General features: G+C 45.2%; 1 protein-coding gene across 4 annotated transcripts in view; it reads right to left on the minus strand.

Moving 5' to 3' along the window:
• MYOZ2 (myozenin 2) overlaps positions 1-17,699 on the minus strand; it is a 49,623-nt gene extending 31,924 nt beyond the window's left edge. For 2 of the 4 annotated variants that reach the window (XM_072625364.1, XM_072625362.1), the window contains exons 1-2: positions 17,494-17,699; positions 16,650-16,741 (exon numbers count right to left, since the gene is read on the minus strand). In XM_072625364.1, coding sequence (XP_072481465.1) covers positions 16,650-16,741; positions 17,494-17,684 — 283 coding nt within the window. In that variant the 5' untranslated portion in view covers positions 17,685-17,699. The remainder of the gene's footprint in view (positions 1-16,649; positions 16,742-17,493) is intronic. The other 2 variants (XM_072625363.1, XM_072625365.1) reach the window with 2 other exon arrangements.
• Between the last annotated feature and the right edge of the window lie 1,477 nt (positions 17,700-19,176).

The following is a 19,176-nucleotide window of genomic DNA, read 5'->3' on the forward strand; positions in this document are numbered from 1 at the left end:
GACATCAGATTTGCTACTCTCTGCCCTGTCAAATTGTTATCTGGTTCATAAAGTGTCTATAAAAGCTGGTTCCCCAAGAGTTTCTTTGCTGAGTGGAGGGGATTGTAGGGAGAAAGTAAAAAGAAGCTTCTTTTTCTTTTACTGTGCTAAAGATAGTACTCCCTGGAACTCCAAGAGAGGAGGAGGGGACCATTTGGGTACCAGGACCTGTGATGCATTGTAAACTGGATGTACAGATGTCCTCTGAGTGGCTCAGGTGAACATTTATGTGAGAGTTACTGATCTTTCCCTTCTCCTTCCAACCCCCATGAATTAATTTAGAAAAGCCAATGTCTCCCACTGCATCCTGAGCCATCGCCAGTCATCTTGACTTTGTCCTGCCATTGGACTCTGATGACTCTGGATGAGGGAGCAAGGGTACCTCTGCCTCCCTTAAATCTAATTCACTCACAAGTCAAGATATCACCTTCATGATGTCACTGGTCTTCTTTGAGAACAAAGGATGAAAATCAACAACAGTTGCTAGAATACCTCAATGGTCAGGAAAACCTGGATTCCAAACTCCCCCATACACTTTCTAGCTCTTTGACTCAGGGTAAGTCATAGAATGTCTATGTGCCTCAGTTTTCTCACTTCTAAATTGAGCAGGTTATATTTGATGGTCTCTTAGGTTCTTTCCTGCTCTAAATCTATGGTCCTGTCATCCTATTTGCAGTAATATCCATTCACCTATATTCTCCAAGAAGTGACTGAAGACATTCTCTGCTCTTAAATTGAGGAAGGAAACCTATTAGCTTCCCCTCCTCACCCCACCATGCTAATGGTGGCTCATGGTTCACTGGTTTTGTGAGATAACTTTGATATGGGACATTTTCAAACAAATAAAGCTTTTCTCAAGTGAGAGGCAGACAGCTGGAAGGATGAGGAGGTCGGCTGCCCAGAGTCCAATAGAAATGTCTATGGAATCTCCTCTCTGTTCTTCCCAGGCTTACAATACCACCAGAGCATGAAGAACAATTATTCTCAGCAGCTCCCTGTACCTGAAATAAGGTCTTCCTCTTTTCCTCTCCTACCTGTACATACAGGAAGTGGATAGAGCATCACCATTGCTCTGCACTGGGTATCCTGCAAAGAAAACATGGTGCCAGGTGACATCTGCTACAGCCAGAAGAGTTGGACTCTGCAGGAGTCAAGAGATCTAGGTTTGAATTCTAGCTTTGGCAATTTGGGTAGGCAGTGTGGTAGACTGGGAAAGAATGCTGTATCTGAATTCAAAAGTCTTGGGTTCTAATTCACTTACTATCTGGGAGTCTTGGACAAATTATTGACCTTGTCTAGGTTTCAGTTTCCTCATCTGTAAAATGGGGATGTTAGATTAGATCATTCCCAAGCTCTGAATCTGTGCTACTAATTAGGAGCTTTGTGGCTATGGGCAAATCTCTTCCCTAAACCTCTCTTGTAAAAGGGGCTAATTATTAATAACTACCCTGCCTCTGTTATGGGGGTGCCATTGAAAAAGCACTTTGCAAGTGCCAGATTGAATTATGAACCACAATTGTACAGTGAATTTTATATAATGTGGCATAATGGATTCATTGAACTTGGAGTCTGGAAGACCTGGATTCAAATCTCACCATAGACACTTCCTAGCTAGCTGAGCCTGGGAAAAGCACATGACCTATTTATCTTTATCTCTCCCTTGTCTTCCCTGAAAAATGATCCCTTCTGGGGCACCTGGATGAAGCAGTGGTTAGAGCACCAGACCTGGAGTCTAGAAGACTCATCTTCCTGAGTTCAAAATCAGCATCAGAAACTTACTAGCTGTGTGACCCTGGCCAAGTCACTTAATGGTGTTTGCCTCAGTTTCCTCATCTGTAAAATGAGCTGGAGAAGAACATGGCAAACCATTCTAGCATCTCTACCAAGAAAACTTTAAATGGGGTCACGAAGAGTCAGACATGACTGAACTGCAACAGCAAGTCCCTTCTGGCTCTGACAATGACTCATCAGCGGTCCTGGGTACGAGCAGAAGACAGCATGAATTCATCATGGGAACTTCCAGTCACATCTCTGACTTGCTGACTTTAGGAGACGTTTATTGGTGTCAAGCAGAATGGGCTCCTTGCAGTCACATTCATGCCTCTCAGGATTGGCAATGCTGTGGGTCCCCTTTTCAATGATTTCAGCCCTGTCCTCCTTGGTGGAAAATAAAGAGAAAAACAGGCAATCCTTTGGCTCATCGCCAATAAGAACCAATATAGGCTCTTCAGATCCAATGAAAAGACAGTGTGGGACAGTGGAGAACTCGTCATGCAGTGCCAAAAGATCTGAGTTCAAATCCTGCCTAGTCACTTCCTAGCTGAGACCTGGGATGAATCACTTAATTTCTCTGGGTCTCAATATTCTCATCTGCAAAATGGAGGAGTTATCCTGGACAGTCTAAAAAGTTCCTTCCAGCTCTGAATCTATGATCCCATGATGTAAAAGCTGCCCTGGTACAGTCTGATGCTCTCCCAGGAGATTGCCTCTTTTAGCAGCAGGTGTGGTACCCAGCAGATGTAGCCCCTTTTTCAGACTATGCATTCAAGGTCCTACATGATTATACTTTAGATGATTAGCTGCAAAGAGATTTGGAAAGGGAATTAGTGTCTTCTCCATCCCTTGACTGCCAGATGGAAGTTCTTCCTATCAGACCCATCTGTTCACTTTTCATTGGATGCAGGGAAGCCTCATCACCCATGACGTTGGGGTTCAAAAGGTGGATCCAGGAAGAACTAGATCATTTTATGGTGAGTAACTAGAGAGTGGGAAATTATTTAAAAGGCTTAAATCCAACTTTGACTGTCTGTGCCACCTTGGTCAAGGCCACTTTCCCCTTGGGACTTCATTTCCCTCATCTATCAAATGAGGAAGTTGGACTGATGTTGACCAGATTCTTTCATTGGGCTTCCTCCCCACCCCCAGGGCTGTGCTGGAGGCAGCTTATACCTGCTGGTGAAGGTGATTGCTAAATCTTCAGTCTGAGCCAGTGCTGCACATCTGAGCTGGATTTATTGTTTTACTGGTTGTCCACTTAAAACAAGTGATAGAGAAAGTGATAATGATTCAACTTCATCTGAAGAGTGCTTCTTTTCAGAGTTCTGAACTCCCCCAGAGAGTTCGTTGCTAAACATTCATCACCACACTTCTAGATCCATACACCCAAATTTCAGAGGGCTGGTGGATATTGATGGGAAAAAATCCACCTTTATTTAAATCAGCCGCCAACTGAAATTTAGCATTTTGCCCAGTTGTGAATTAAACGAAACAAAGCAATATCCTGAGGAGGGATTGACAAAGGGGCAGAAGAGAGTTTAAAAGCTGCTGGATGAGATAATTTCCAGAGTGGCTCAGTGAATAGAAGGTTAGGCCTATAGTTAGGAAGACATGAGTTCAAATCGAGCCTCAGATATGTGCTAGCTGCGTGACCCTGGGAAAGTCACTTCACCTCTGTTTGCCTTTATTCACTGGAGAAGACAGTGGCAAATCATTCCAATATCTTTGCCTAGCAAACCCCATGGACAGTCCAGTCCACAGGGTCATGAAGAATTGGACGTGACTGAAAACAAAGATTTTTTCCAGTCAGGACATCCTGTGATCTTAGGATGCTATGAGGAAAGGCACAGGGTATATGTATCTACCCCAATAGCTTAGGATCCCCCATTCCCACTTGTAGACAATTTTATGGGTTGGTCCCTTTGACCTTTGCCGCACCTCCCAAGCCCCACCCTGGTGTTCCACTGGGCACTTTGGCAGGATCCCCAGGGCGTGCTGGTCCCGGGCTGGGCCCTTGGAATTATTACTCTAGCATACCTATTGCGCAGCCTGAGGCCTTGTTCCTTCCCATGACTTCCTTCCTCTGGTTTCTCGGAGTTATGGGAGTGCTGATGTGAAAACAAACCAAAGACCAGCACCCCCACCCTTTGAGATCCTTCCCTTGATTTCAAGGTCTCTACCATGTGGTCCAGGCCAAAAATGCAAGAGTTTCTGAGCACTCATTCTGAGAGGACCTGTGATGGGATGGAAGGAGACTTCTTTGTGGCTGGAAAAGCATACCTGGCTTGGTTCCTCCTTGGCTGGGAGCCACTGGGCAAGTTACCACCCCACTCCTGCCACTGTGCTAGCTCATCTCTCTAGCCCTTCTGGGCCCTCAGTCCCATTTCATCCTGTGATTTATAATCCTGATTACATAATTGTCCAGAATTTATGACATGTTCATCATAACAGTCACCTTCTGGGAGAAACCTCAGGGCTCCCTAAATGGGAATTAACTTTCAAAAAACTCTTTTAGGTGACTACTTTTCTCTTCATTTGGTGAGACATAAAATTGAGGAGCACGGGACTTTGCTTGATCTTATGGTGGCAAGAGATCTAGAATTAGACCCCCATCTTTGTGCGTGTCCATCTCGATTTGGAGTCTGCGGATTCAGGCTGAGTCTTGGCCCTGCCACTGAGAACCACTAGATCCCTGAGCTAGACCTAGGAAGGGCCCTATGTTCTCCATCTCATGATCTGCCTGTCCCAGTAGCTCTGAACTCCTGCTCATCATTGTACCAATCTCATTCTCCAATGCCTGCTTCCTTACTCCTATCCGCCTGAAGTGTCTCACTCTACAGACAAGAAAACTGAGGCCCAGGAGATAAATGGCTTTCCTGAGGTCACAAAAGTATTAGTTGTTAGATGTGAAGCCAGGTCTGCGGCCTCCAGAGTCAATGTCTCTCTACTATACAAACTCACTGAGAAAGACCTTGAGTAAATTACCTAACCTCTCTGGGCCTCAGTTGCTTTCTCTGTAAAATGGAGGGGTCTGAGTCAATGATTTCTAAAACCTCATCCATCTGTCAGTCTCTGATAATAGGATCAGATACTTAATTTTGCACTGTATGCTAGAGAAGACAAGTGATCGGTCTCAAAGTAGAAAGATCCCTCCCTCAGAAGAAGAGTTCCTGTATAGACGGAGAGCCTCAATGGCCCTGGGCTCTTCAAGATGCTGCCTCTCTTTATCATTTTTCTAAGTGACATGGTTGAGATGACTGAACATTTAGACAGGGCACTGGAATTTAAATATTATTGGTGACATCATCCATCCATGCCTTTGTGGACAGATTCCTTATGCTCTCGGAGCCCCCATGTCCTCATCTGTAAAACGGGTGCTTGCCTCACAGCTCAAGGGAGAACAGAATAAGATAATGAAGTGTCTTTTATTGTTGTTCGGTTGTTTCTAACTTTCTGTGACCCCATTTGGGATTTTCTTGGCAGAGATACTGGAATGGTTTGCCATTTCCTTCTCCAGCTCATTTTACAGATGAGGAAACTGAGATAAGTGACTTGCCCAGGGTCACACAGCTAGTAAATATCTGAGGCCAGATTTGAACTCAGGTCTTCCTGACTCTAGGCCTGGCAAACCACTGCACCAACTTACACATCGTCAGACGCTATGCATCAGGTGTCCCCTCTCCTTATGGCCAAGGGTAATGGCTTGAGGTCAAGGTCTATGTTCTACCTCTTCCTGAAGTCGCTTTACTCCCACTCCACCTTTTCTACAGCAGAGAGATCTTCATCCATTCTCCCTTCTTCCTCTACCAATTTTTCTTGTCACTTCCTGACGCTATCCTTTGGCGCTCAGTCCCAACATGGTCGGTGTATTTATGGGGATGAGGGGCATGGGCATGGTTTGGGCAGCATGGGCAGAGATCTGTGAGTGCAGTAAAATGGCCTACATTCATGTCTCATTCATTCATTCATTCAATAAAAGTGGACACTCATCAACAATTATTCACATTAATGAATGTACATCACAATCTCAACATGCAGCTGGCATTTCTATGGTGTTTTAAGGTTTGCAAAGCACTGTGGGTCATTTGAGTGTCACAGGCAATCCTGTTCTGTAAGGATGTTTGTCCCCATTTTGCAGGTAAGAAAACTGAGGCTTGAAAAAGTCTACTGACTTCCCTGGGTCACACAGAAAATCCCCCTCAGGCCAGTATGGTAATCCAGGTGTTTCTGATTTCAGTTCTGGCACTCATGAACTCATAGAATTTGAGAATCAGAAAGGCCTCTGCAGCCTAGGTATAGTCCAATCTACACCCAAGGGGGATCTGCACCCTGAGCAAACCTGACCAGTAAGTGTCCAGCTTGATGACCTCAAAGCATGAGGAACTCATCCCCACCCAACGCCACTGTTCCACTCTGGAGTGGCTCTGATTGATACAGAGTTTATCAAGTCTTATTGGGTGGCAGGGGCAAGGTAGCAAAGACCTCAGAACCTAGAGCCAGAGCTCCTGGACTCAAATCTAGGGTTAGCCCCTTCTGAGCTATGTGACCTCTGGCCAGTGCCCTCTCCCCTCTGGGCCTCAGCTCCCCACAGGTATCAAACAAGTGGGCCAGACTTAGGCTCTGCAGCAGTTTCCAACTCAAAGTCCTTCATGAAACAGCCTGTACTTTTAAGTTGGCTTTCAAAAGATGGGTAGGAATTCAGAAGGCAAAAAAGCTTGACTACAAGTCCAGGGTAGGAGAGAAGGCAAAAGCACCTTAATCTCCTGGCTTTATGTCCTAAATCCTATTTAATAATATCCAGCATTTATGTAACGCTTTAGGGCGGGCCAAGCTCTTCACAAATATTATCTCAGCTTATCCTCATAATAACCTTGCGAGGTAGGTGCCATCATCATCCCCATTTTATAGATAAAAAAACTGAGATGGGCAAAGTCTGGTGATGCGCCCAGAGTCATATAGCCAGTAAAAAGTCTGAGGGGCGATTTGAACTCAGGTTTTCCCAATTCCATGTCTGGTGCTCTATGCATGTGTCCCCTATGAAGGTCAGTATGGAAGATGGGCACCGTTTCCTTTATGTAGCTGCTTTGTTGCTGAGTTGATTTTCAGTTGCATTTCATGACCCCATTTGGGGTGTTCTTGGCAGAGAGACTGGAAGGTTTGCCATTTCCTTCTCCAGATTGTTTTACAGATGAGGAAACTGAGACTAACAAGGTGCAATGACTTCCCAGGATCACCCAGCTAATAAGTGTCTGAGGCCAGATTTGAACTCGAGAAGATGAGTCTTCCTGGCTCCAGGCTTAGTGCTCTATCCGCTGCACCATGTCGCTGCCTCATATAGTTACTTATCCAAGACTAATTATGCTTTGAGTAACAATACTCACAAAGGGTAGTATGAGAGAAAAGCAGATAACTGCACACAAAGTCAGGAGTCCATCCTTTTATACCCTGAGAGCCTCACTTGGGAGGTACATGTGGGCACACACATACACACACACACTCTGACCTTTCCACGGTATAGTGGACAGATTGCTGGAAGAAGAGGACCTGAATTCAAATCTTGCTGTTGACCCATGCTGACTGTGTGACCCTGAGCCAGTCAGTGACCCCCTCAGTGTCCAAGATTCCACCTTGCAGAAAAGGAGTCACTCTCCATGGATGAGGACATTTCCTCATCCTGGGAGTTCCCTCTGGCCCTGAGATCCCAGGTCCACTCCCTCTCCCTACTTTGATGACATGCTAATAGAAGTTGACATTTGTGTAGCATTTAACAACGTGCCAGGGAGTGAATCAATCACCAGGATTACTCAGAGCCCAAGTTCTAGCGATGGAAGAGACCTCAGAGGCCCCTCCTCCAACTCATTCATCTCACAGATGAAGAAATGAAGTTAGAGTGAGGTTGACTCAGCTGGGTCTCCCTCCTCACCTAGTCATACCTATGAAGTTACATAGCACACAGGACCATGGTTGCTTCTTGCTCTGTTGTCTGATCTTGGAATTCCCGGTTCCTCTTTCTCACTTTCAATTTTTCATTCAGTCATTTCAGTCATGTCTGACTCTTCATGAGCCCATTTGGGCTTTCCTTGACAAAGGCACTGAACTGATTTGCCATTTCCTTCTCCAGCTCCTTTTACAGAAGACGAAAATGAGGCAAATAGGATTAAGTGACTTGCCAAAGGTCATACAGCGAGGAAATGTCTGGGGCTGGATTTGAACTCAGGTCTTCCTGACTCCAAGCCCAGCGCTCTATCCACTGTATCACCTAGCTGCCCAGGTTTTAATTTACTCAGCTATAAAAGGGAGGGTTGAGAAATTTTTTAACCTGAAAAATTATGAAATTTTACTGAGGTCATGCTTGAGTTTCCTGAAATTTTAGCTCCAATCCTGTAATTGGTAGGTAAAAGAAATTCCCTTCATAGGAGGAGATCGCCTTGTTTCTAACACCCATTATCAACGTGCCTGGGAACAAGGCCTTGCATTTCTCATGCCCCTAGACAGCTTAGTCAGTCAAGAAACATATTAAGTGCCTACTATGTGCCACGCGTTGTACTAAGAGCTGGGGATACAAACAGAAGCCAAAGACAGTGCCTGCCTTCAAGGAACTTACAATCTAATCTAATAACTCTGAAAGACAAAGTGCCCTAGTGGTGTTGGTGAGGAGTCAGTCAAGCAGGAGCCGTGAGGATTTCAGGGTCATCCTAAAGTTTCCCTCGTTCCCACCTGTGAGCAAGACACTTTACTTTTTGGCCTCAGTTTCCATGTCTGAAAATGAGAGGTAGGACCAGATGGTCTCCAGGGTCCTTTCTGGTCCTAAATCTATGAACTTACAAGACAATCTTTGCCAGTGAAGGGAGTTCCCTTATTGAAGATACCCCATACCTATGAAACCACAGATCCCAACGAAAAGAAAAAATGATAAGGTAAAAACTGCAAATTTCGGTGGCAATTAAAAAATTCATGAGCCTGGGTTTTATGACTATTGGGCTAAAAGAATGAGATACATCAATTTCTTTAGAGAAAGGACTTGTAGAACTTGGGAATGGGGCAGTCGAGGTGACCTAGGGCAGCTAGGTGGTTCAGCATATCCACTGGCACTGGAGTTATGAAGACAAGTTCAAATCCAGTCTCAGACGCTTACTAGCGATGTGACCCTGGGCAAGTCATTTTATCATTGTCTTCCTCAATTTTCTCTCCTGTAAAAATGAGGATAGTAGTGGCATCTACCTCCTAGGGTTGTTATGAAGGTGTTGAGATAATATCGGTAAAATGCTTTGCAAACCATAACGTGCTTTCTCAATGCTAGCTAGGACTTTTTAGCCATTAGTCCAAAGCCTTTCATTTTACATAACATGGTAAGTTAAGCATGTTGCTTGACGTCACATAGCTAGTTAGTGACAGAATTGAGCCTAGAATCCAGGGCTCCTGACTCCTAGGCCAAGACTCTCTCCACCATGCCAGGCAGCCTGTTTAATTACATAGGAAGGACTTCATCGGGATAACCAGCTTTCTCCAGGAAATGGGCAGGCATAAAAATGCTCTGAAAGATACTTTTCTGGGCTTATGTAGGAGGAAGCAAAAATATCTGCCTCTCCAGGCCCATCCCATTCACTCCTTGCACAGCTGTACACATCTGCATGCCTCTGACTGCAGACATCTGTATTTATAGCTATGTATATTGACATATCTATATTGTTAGGTTGATAGAGACAGACAGATAGAGACAGAAGGATGGATGAATAGATAGATGATAAATAGATGGATAGATGAATAGATAGATGGATAGATGATGTATAGATAGATGGATGAATAGAAGATGAATAGATAGATGGATAGATAGATGATAAATAGATAGGTGGGTAGATGGATGGATACATAGATGGGTGAATAGATAGATGGATAGATGGATGTATAAATAGGTGGATGAATAGATAGATAGGTAGGTAGATAGATTGATAGATAGGTGAATGGATGGATAGATAGATGGATAGATGGATATATAGATAGATGGATGAATAGATAGGTAGACAGACAGACAGATAGACAGACAGACAGATAGACAGACAGACAGATAGAAAGATAGATAGATAGATAGATAGATAGATAGATAGATAGATAGATAGATAGATAGATAGATAGATGACTAGGCAAATTACTAGGCAGATGACTAGATAGATATGAAGTCATGGGACCTGCAATGGGGAGGGAGCCAAAGAATGAGTCAGTCATGGGTCATAGGTTACAGTCACAGAGCTAGAGGTGAAATGAGTTACCCAAGATTGCCCTCCCCATAGGCTGAAATATCATGGATAAAGACCATGTGGTGTAGCTTTCTTATTTTCCAGATGAGGAAAGTGAAGTCTGGGGTAACTGACTTGCCCAAAGTCACGTTCCTCACAGGATGTTATGATGTCATACCCTTAGAGCTGAAATGGACGTCTGGGAATTCTTAACTTTTTTTTATTTGTCATGAATCCCTTTCGAAGTCTAGTGAAGCCTGTAGGTCCCTTCTCAGAATGACGTCTTTTAATGCATAAAATCTGTAGAATTACAAAGGAAGCCAATTATATTGAAATATAATTATCAAAACAATTTAAAAAAACAAGCTCATAGTCCTCAGAATAAGATCCCTGATATAATCCATCATTTTATATTTGAAGAAAGTGAAGCCTAGTGTAATGAAAGTGACCTGCCCAAAGTCACAGGTATTAAGTGTCAGAATCAGGATTTGAACTCAAGGCTTCCTGTATCTTTGCACATCACACCACACTTGCTGCCTTGAGCTGACTTTTCATGCATAGTGACTTCCACAGCCCTTGTGTGCCTGGATCTAGTGGACGAAGGTTAGGAGAACACTGTAACTCTCAAAGGGTCATAGGAGGGAAGGTTGTTGTTCTCATTCCTGGCAGGGTCAGGGGCCCCACGTTTGTGTAGGAGATCATGGCTGCAGCTGGGGTGTCTAGGACCATCCAGGATGGAAAGAAGGGAGGTCTGGTCCCTTCTGCACCAGAAGGGACTGACTCAACCTCCCCCATCTGGTGGTGGAGAGAAGGGATTGTGCCCTTTAGACAAAATCAGAAATTAGTGCTGTGAGGACACACATTACCCCTGGACTGTTTGAGAAAGGGATTTCACATAAGAATTCTGATGACTTTTGACCCTTGCATCTTTCCCTTTTCAATAGCTAGAGCTGACCTAATAAACAGCCAATCTTGACATCAAGCTGTGACGTTTGCAAAGCCCTTTAGAGACATAATTGTGTCTGTAGATTGTGTCCTTACATTTCTAGGCTTTTTTTCTCTTCACAGAGAAAAGATCAAGAATCCTAGACTCTCTGTGCTCAGTCAGACTCTGCACTGACATCCTCACTACCTCCCGAGGCAGACCATTCAGTTTTTGATTCATTCAAACTGCTGGAATTTTTCCTTGTGTTAAGCTGAAACCTGACTTTCTATAGCGTCCTTACATTGTTTCTGGCTTTGCCAAATACAAAAAGTTTAATTCCTCAACACCGGAGAGTCCTTATGGTACTTGAAGACAATGACCCTGGATTCTTCTTTTCCCAAGCTCAACATCCCCAGCTCCTGAGGCTAGTCCTAGAATACCATAGTTTTATGTCCCTTTCTGAAGCTCTCTCATTGGAACCTAGGGGTCCCAGGCTCTTCTTAGCTCAAAAAGAGGGTTAAGTCCAAAGCTCTCCTTTTACAGATGATAGAGGTGAGACCCAGGGGGGTAAAGGTTTTGTTCAAAGTCACAGAGGTGTCAGAGGTAGGATATGAACCCAGACCTCTGAGGCCAGAGCTAGTCCTATTTTGAGTTCCATGCTACCTCCCACCTCAGTTGCCAGCAAACAAAGTTGACCACACTAGTTTAGCAATATTTCTTTTTCTGTTGTGGTTGAGTTGTTTCAGTTGTGTCTGGCTCTCCATGACCCCATTTGGGGCTTTCTTGACAGATACTGGAGCTGTTTGCCATTTCCTTCTCCAGCTCATTTATGCATGAGGAAACTGAGGCAAACAGGTCAAGTGATTTGCCCAGGGTCACACAGCCAGGATGTGTCTGAGGTCAGATTTGAACTCAGATCCTCCTGACTCCAGGCCCCAGGGATCTATCTAGTATCATAGAACCACAGATATTGAGCTAAAAGGCACCTCAGAAGCCGTCTGGTCTAACTCCCCTCCTTTTAAAGAGGTGAAGTCACTTGCCCAGGGTCACCCTTCCAGTCAGTGTCTGAGGAGGATTTGAACCCAGGGCTAAGACCAGACTGTTACCACAAAGGCCATTCCCAACAATACCGTGAGGTGAGTATCCAGTGCCAGCATGATTATTGCCATTTCATAGATGAGAGGACTGAGTCTCATTGAGGTGACCTCTATTGCTCAAGGTCATATAGCTGTCTACCAGGTGTCAAGGCTGAAATTCAAACTCAGTTTCTGCTGCCTGGGCTTTCTCTCTCTCCCACTACTCCTGCTCCCCATCTATCCCCAGGAAGCCTGTCCACCCCACAACAATGCTGCACATCCTCATCAACCCACCCCCACTTCTGTCTGGCTGCATTTGTGTCTAGAAACACAGCTTAGATAGAGGCTTCCCAAGAGCCATTGGGGGTGATGCCCCCTTGGGTGAGAGGAAAGCTTGATTTCTGCATTGTTTTCTATAGAGAAACACACAGAGAGAAATAAGAGACACAGAGAAAGACAGGGAGAGAGACAGAGAGAGTGACAGAGAGACAAAGAGACAGAGAGACAGAGGGAGAGACAGAGGGAGAGAAAGAGAGAGAGAGAGAGAGAGAGAGCAAGAGAGAGAGAGAGGGAGAGAGAGAGAGAGAGGAGAGAGAGAGAGAGAGAGAGAGAGAGAGGGAGAGAGAGAGAGAGAGAGAGAGAGAGAGAGAGAGAGAGAGAGAGAGAGGGAGAGAGAGAGAGAGACTGAGAGAGAGAGAGAGAGAGAGAGAGAGAGAGAGAGAGAGAGAGAGAGAGAGAGAGAGAAAGAGAGACGGAGACGGAGACTGAGATGTAAAAGAGAGACCATGAGAGAGCCTATGATTATACTTTCCGTGTGAGCCTTTCCCCCTCAGAAATCAGCCTGATCGACTGTTTTGTTGATTTTCTAGACTTAAACAAGTAATGGAGAAAATGTTATTAACACAGAAGAGGCTGAAGAGCTCACCAAGTGCCATATTCCCCTGACCCTCTCCCAGCCACTTGTTAAATGTTCACCACCAGCCCACTCCTACTTAGGGTCAAAACCCAGGTACGCCACTTGCTATCTGTGTGCCTTTGGGCAATACCCTTCCACTCTCTGGGCCTCAGTTTCCTTTTCTGTATAAGGAGGAGGCTGGCCTAGGTGTCTTCTGAGGTTTCTTCTAGCTTTAAGTCTATGATCCTATGTTCTCTAAGGTCCCTTCCAGCTCCAAAATTCTCTGGTCCTTTTATCCATTTCATTGTTTCACATTTATCTATCTATTACCTACCTATCTATCCATCTCTCCATCTATCCATCCATCTATCTATTCATCTATCTATCTATCCATCTATTTATTTGTTTATTTATTGTCCAGAGCATGGGTTCTGGGCACAGGAAACCTGGGTTCAGATCTCACCTTTGATGCTTTCTACTTGTGGGACCTCCAGTGACTCATTTCTCTGATTCCAGTTTCCTCATCTGTAAAATGGGAGGTTTGCAATCAATGACCTCTGAGGTTCCTTCTGGCTTGCTCTGACCCCTAAGGTCTCTTCCAGCTCCCAAATGCAACAACAGTCCCTTTATGCATTTCACTCGTCTGTGTCGATGTCTTTTCCTAGCTGAACATGTTTTGGGAAATGTTTGACAACCTTAATAAAAGTGGCAGAAGGCAGTAGAATTCTTGGTTGCCTTATTAAAGATCCATAGGCTCACTAAACACATCTCTGACTGAAGAAGGGAGGAAGAGAGCCCCACATCTGTGTAGGGACCATTCTCCAAGGTCAGACGTTTGCCTGGGGAATTCACTGACCTGACTGGTACTAAATAATCCAAGTACTTGCTGCTCAGCATTTCCAGAAATCCTCCAGAAAAGCTATGGAGGCATGCTATCCCACCCCAGGATTTTTGATGAGCCCTGCCTCAGCTCTGAGGAGGAGGAGGCCCAGGATCTAACAGATGACATCCCTTTTCTTGGGAACAGATACATGGCCTCGTAAGCTCCCAAGGCAGAAGGGAACTTACAGGCCTAGAGTCTAGAGATGGAAAAGTCAAATAGAAAGAGAACAATGTATAAGGACCCCTTTGAGGGGGTGGGGGCGGGGGTGGTATATTGATTTAGAAGACCACATAGAAATATTATCTATATTCTACTGCATTTTAATCTATTTTGTTAAATATTTCCCCATTACATTTCCACCTGTGGTGTTTGTTCCCTCTGATCCATTCTAACGCCTCACTTGACAAATAAAGAAACTGAAGCAGGGAGAGGCAAGTCCCACAAGCCTGGACATTCTGCTTCCAAACTCAGCAGTCCTCACAAGGCCCCGGTTAGGCTCTGGCCCCTCTCCTATGACCTTTCTGCAAGCACAATTCACAGAAGTTGGAAGAGGAAATCCGAAAGGAAAGAGAGGAATCTACAGCTATTTTATCTGCTGAGAGCGCCCAGAACGTGTTTCTGATTGTTCCCCCGGTTATCAGGAATAGTTAGCACTCCAGCAAAGGCACAGCATGTGACTCTGCAGAGGGCAGCTGGCAGCTGTCCCACCAGGCCCTCCCAAGCAGTCCTAAAATGGCAGGACCCACCTTAGGAGCCTTGCTCTGCGTCAGGCCCTAGAGCCTTCCTCTTGGACTTGTTTGCACTGGGGCTGGCTTCCCACAAACATAATTCATAAATCGTTTAGACCTTGGCAATGGAGGAAACTTTTTCCATTCCTAGATCTGTCTCTGGACCCAGAACAGTAGTGACCCCAGTCTATGCTTTGGTCCTTCATATGAAAGCCTGGGAAGGACCTACAGTCGTTGATGGATTTGTTGAGACCAGGAGGGATTTGTGATTTCCACACCCGGGCCTCTGGCCACTTGGAAATCAAATTGGAAGAGTGAGTCTCTTAGACAAGGAACTGACTTAGGACCCTAGTGGGTCTGTCCTCTGGACTCAGTCTCCTGGATATGACTGATGAAAGGAAGAAACCACCAGACAACATTAATGTCCTAGGAAGGACATGGAGGAAGCACAAGGGCACTGTGGGGTCCTACGGACTCTGCTCCGGGCTTGGATTCCAATTCAGCCTCATTTACCCAAACCAGCTGGTCCTTTAGTAACGGTGGTGTCTGACTGGAGCTCTTCCTGATAGGGGTGAGCTGTGAGTCCTCTCCTGCATAGATTCATTTGATTCTCTTTCCACAAAGTAAAAACAAATTCTTCGACACCAGATGCTTCAGGTAAAACTATAACCTATGTCCTAAGAATAACAGCTGATATTTCCATAATGCTGTAAGGATGCCAAAGCACTTTACATACACTATGTCAGTCAAACTTCACAGACTACTTAGTGAGGTAGACTGAAGGTGTTATTATCCCCATTTCAAGTGTGAGGCACAGAGAGGCTGAGTGACTTGCCTATTTTACAGAGGAGGAAACTGAGGTAAGTGATTTGCTCAAGGTAACCCAGCTACTAAGTGTTGAAGGCAGAATTCAAACCCAGGTCTTCCTGACCCCATGTCCAGCACTCTATACACTACCTTACATTGCCACATCTAAAAAATGTCTGCTTACATTATTCAGTTTGCTTTATGGAGAGTGACGTGTGAAGGCAAGGATTCACTAAGCGATGTGTTTTTGTGTTTTCTAGAGACATGTAAATGCTCACATGGGGACAACGAGGCTACTTAGGTTTCCTGAAAATGCCCAGTCCTTCTGTCTGATACCCAAACATGTTCCAGACCCCAAGCAGGAAAATCTGCTATTGCTACCTTTGCAAGAGCTCTGAGGCTGATGCTCCACAGTGACAAACTCATAGACTTAACTTTTGTATTGACGGGAGGATAGACGAGGTAGTTTTGGGGAGAAAGAGTTTAAAGGGAAAAAAAATCACAGGATTTTTCTAAAAGGGTTAATTGGTTTGAGTCACATATAAAAGAGCTGGAATAGACTTAAATGACAGCTAGTCCAATGCCCTATTTTGCAGATGAGACATCTGAGACCCACAGTAGTTAAGTGATTTGCCCAAAGTGCTACAGGTATCTGAGGAGGGATTTGAACTCAGGGCTTGCTAACTCCAAAGTCAAAGCCCTGTCCTCCCTGACATAGTGATATAACAAATCTTTCCCTGCTTTCACAAGGATAGCATCCAGAGAATAAAACTTCCTTCCCAAAATGTCTCAACACATCAGTTAGGAAGCAAGAATTGATAAGAGAATGAAGGACGTGGCAGGCGAAATGTAAGAAATGGGAAATCGAAGAAACTCAAAGATACCTCAAATGACCAAAAGACAAGAAAACAAACAAACCAACTCCCCAAAGATGGGCCTCCTTGGGCGGCCAGTGATGACAAGCTTTTCTAGGACCTCACCCAACCCAATGCAATTAAGAGAACTTCAGATTAAATTCTGAACGGCAGAGCAGGCAGAATGTCCCTCAGCTGTCCTGTGGCTCCATGCCTTTGGAACAGTTGTTCCTCTGGAAATAACTTTCCCATGAAAAAGGACAACTACAAAAGGCAGAGGGACTTGGCCATGGGCTCTCACACCCCCTGTCTCTAGCACCGAGGTTATTTATGACAGCAGGACCAGACACAACAGTAGGAGGGAAACCGAGGCAGGCGTGTTAGGAAGGATGAGAACAAGGTTAGGTGCCCCCCTGAGTACTGGCTTTCTACCGTTTCCATGAATTTCCTTCATGATTGCTGACACTTGCTGCTTTCTCTGCTTTCCAAGGTGCTGGGTGTTAATGTTCCACGAGGCTTCCCTGCTGAAAAAGAAAGAAATGCACACAAGGAAAGATTGAGCCCAGGTGAGAGGGTCAATCTATAGCCACCATCTCTGAGCATCACTCCATCAATAAGCATTTGTGGAGCATTTACCAAGTGCCAGGCAGCGTGCTAAGCCTTGGGGATGTGAAGGCAGGAGCAACCCAGCTGCCCAGAACAAGCGCTCATTCTAACAGAGGCCACAGAATGCAGACAAATGTACATGCTCCGTGCAGATGGTGGAGGGAGATGACAGGAGGTCATCTACAGGAAGGTGCTCTTGGGTTTGGAGGTCTCAAAGACATTAGCAGCAGCCCTTGATCTGTGTCCCTGTCTGATGACGGACACCAATTGACAATGGCTCTTGGAGTGAAGGGTGCTCCCGAACACAGGTACAGCACACACCAGGCCACTGCAAAGCATCCAAGAATCTGACTCCTTTTCCCACCCTCCCCTTGTTTCTTCCTTTGTTCGGAACTGGTGATTCCTTGTATTCTGCCTGGCACTTTGTCATTTCTCTCCTAGCATTGGCAGCACCATCCATAGATTCTAGGGCAGTGCCTGAAGGAGGAATGAGGTGCCACTCTGGTACTGGCCTTTACACCTGGTACCAATCTCCTGCCATGAAAAGACAGGAGAATGCCCATTTCTGAATCACCATGAAAAGACAGGAGAATGCCCATTTCTGAGTCACGAGGGGGTGACTGGCTCTCTGAAAGACCAGAACCAAGGATTGGAGAAACATTCTACTCACCAGGTTGTCCCACCTTGTTTTGCAGCAGAGAAGAAGCCTGGCCAGTGGGTGCAGGTTTGGGAGTCAGAGGGATATGGATGGGGAGCCTGGCCCAGGCAGCTTCTATCCTTGTGCCTGGGTCTGCATGGTACCTCACACCAACATGAAGTGAGGACTGAGCCTCTCTGAAGAGACTGACATCCAGCTGACATCAAGGAGCTAAATATAGAGCCTCTCTCTTGAGCCCCTCCTCTTACCCTGTTGAAAGAGGAGACCAGAGGATTCCATCGCCCCTATTGTGTCTCTGGACTCATCCTTTCCACATTCACCCTGGACTTAAAGAGTACCTACTGTGTGCCAAGCATGAGGCACTAAGGACAAAATGACAAAGGTCTAAGAGGTGTATCTCCAGGAATCTACAACAGTTGCAGCTGAGGGACCCACCCAAGGCACCTTGAACTTGGGGATCTGTTCTGGAGGACTCCCCTGTGAAAGAGGGGTGGAGGCCAGTCCTTCAATGAAAAGGATAGCCACTGTTAATTCATGAGGTTGTTGACTTAAAGTGATGTGACCTTCACCCTTGACTCTAGTAGACTTCAGTTTACTTACAGAGTTGTCTTCCAAGCAAGCTTCACTCTGATGAGATGGCCAAGCCTTGAGGAGAACACGTACAATCAGCCACTGCAAGAAGACTTGCCCCTGGAAAGCAGGGGGCTGCATCTCCTTTTGTCTCTGTATGAATCATAGCAGCCAACCCAGGGCTTTGCCCACAAGAGGTACTCAGAGTCAGGATTTTTCAAACTAAATAGACCTTATCTAAAGCTAAGACCTTCTCCTAATCTTCTAAGACATCACATTCCAGTTAATTTCAGAAACACAAAACGATTTAAATGGTGTGGTATTCAGCTCTCGACTCTGGAAAAAGCTCAAATAGCAAACAGTGTCCACTTCCTGGGGCCACCTTTAAACAATGACGCCTCCACACAACTTATCACAAAAAAGTTTTAATTGTGCCCTCACTTGTTTTTTCCCTTGGATGTGTCTAACACTTAAATCTATTTTTAATTCTTTTCAACATGTAAATCTAAGCGAATATAAAATAATACATCTCTTGCCATACACTTTCCTATTTGTGGATTGGTTCCTTTGACAGGAGCTAGTTTTAATTTTTTTAAGGTGCATTATCATTTATTTGTTTATTTTTATTTCACTGCATCCCATTCCCTGTGATATCTCTGGTTTCAGATGTATCATTTATCCTGAAAAAGAAAAGGCTGGAATGCAATTGCTGACAGCCCGTACGGTCAGAAACACTGTGTCCAGTCTTTGTGGGAAGGCACCTTCTCCCTTGAGCAGAGATCAGTTTGTTGGCTTGGAGAGCTGACACATTGACCCAGGAGAGGATAGAATGCCGGGGCAGGTGAGTTTAGCAGGGCAGGGACGAGCCAGGCAGTGAGACAAAGGGTGGCCATCAATACCCAGGAGGAGGAAGGGAAGAGGAACTTCTCTGGTGACATCCACACAATGGCATTTGTGGGTCCACATCACACTGGTTTAGGGGACTTGGAGCTAGAAAGGAACTTAGTAGGCTTCTAGCCTCGTGCTCAGTGTCCAGAAAAGTTAAGCGTTTGCTCTAAATCACACAGGAAGTCAGTGCCAGGTCCCAGCTTTGAAGTCTGGTTTTCTGACTCCAGATCCATGATT

The sequence above is a fragment of the Notamacropus eugenii genome, chromosome 7, assembly GCF_028372415.1.
Source record: "Notamacropus eugenii isolate mMacEug1 chromosome 7, mMacEug1.pri_v2, whole genome shotgun sequence".
NCBI classification, from domain to species: domain Eukaryota; kingdom Metazoa; phylum Chordata; class Mammalia; order Diprotodontia; family Macropodidae; genus Notamacropus; species Notamacropus eugenii.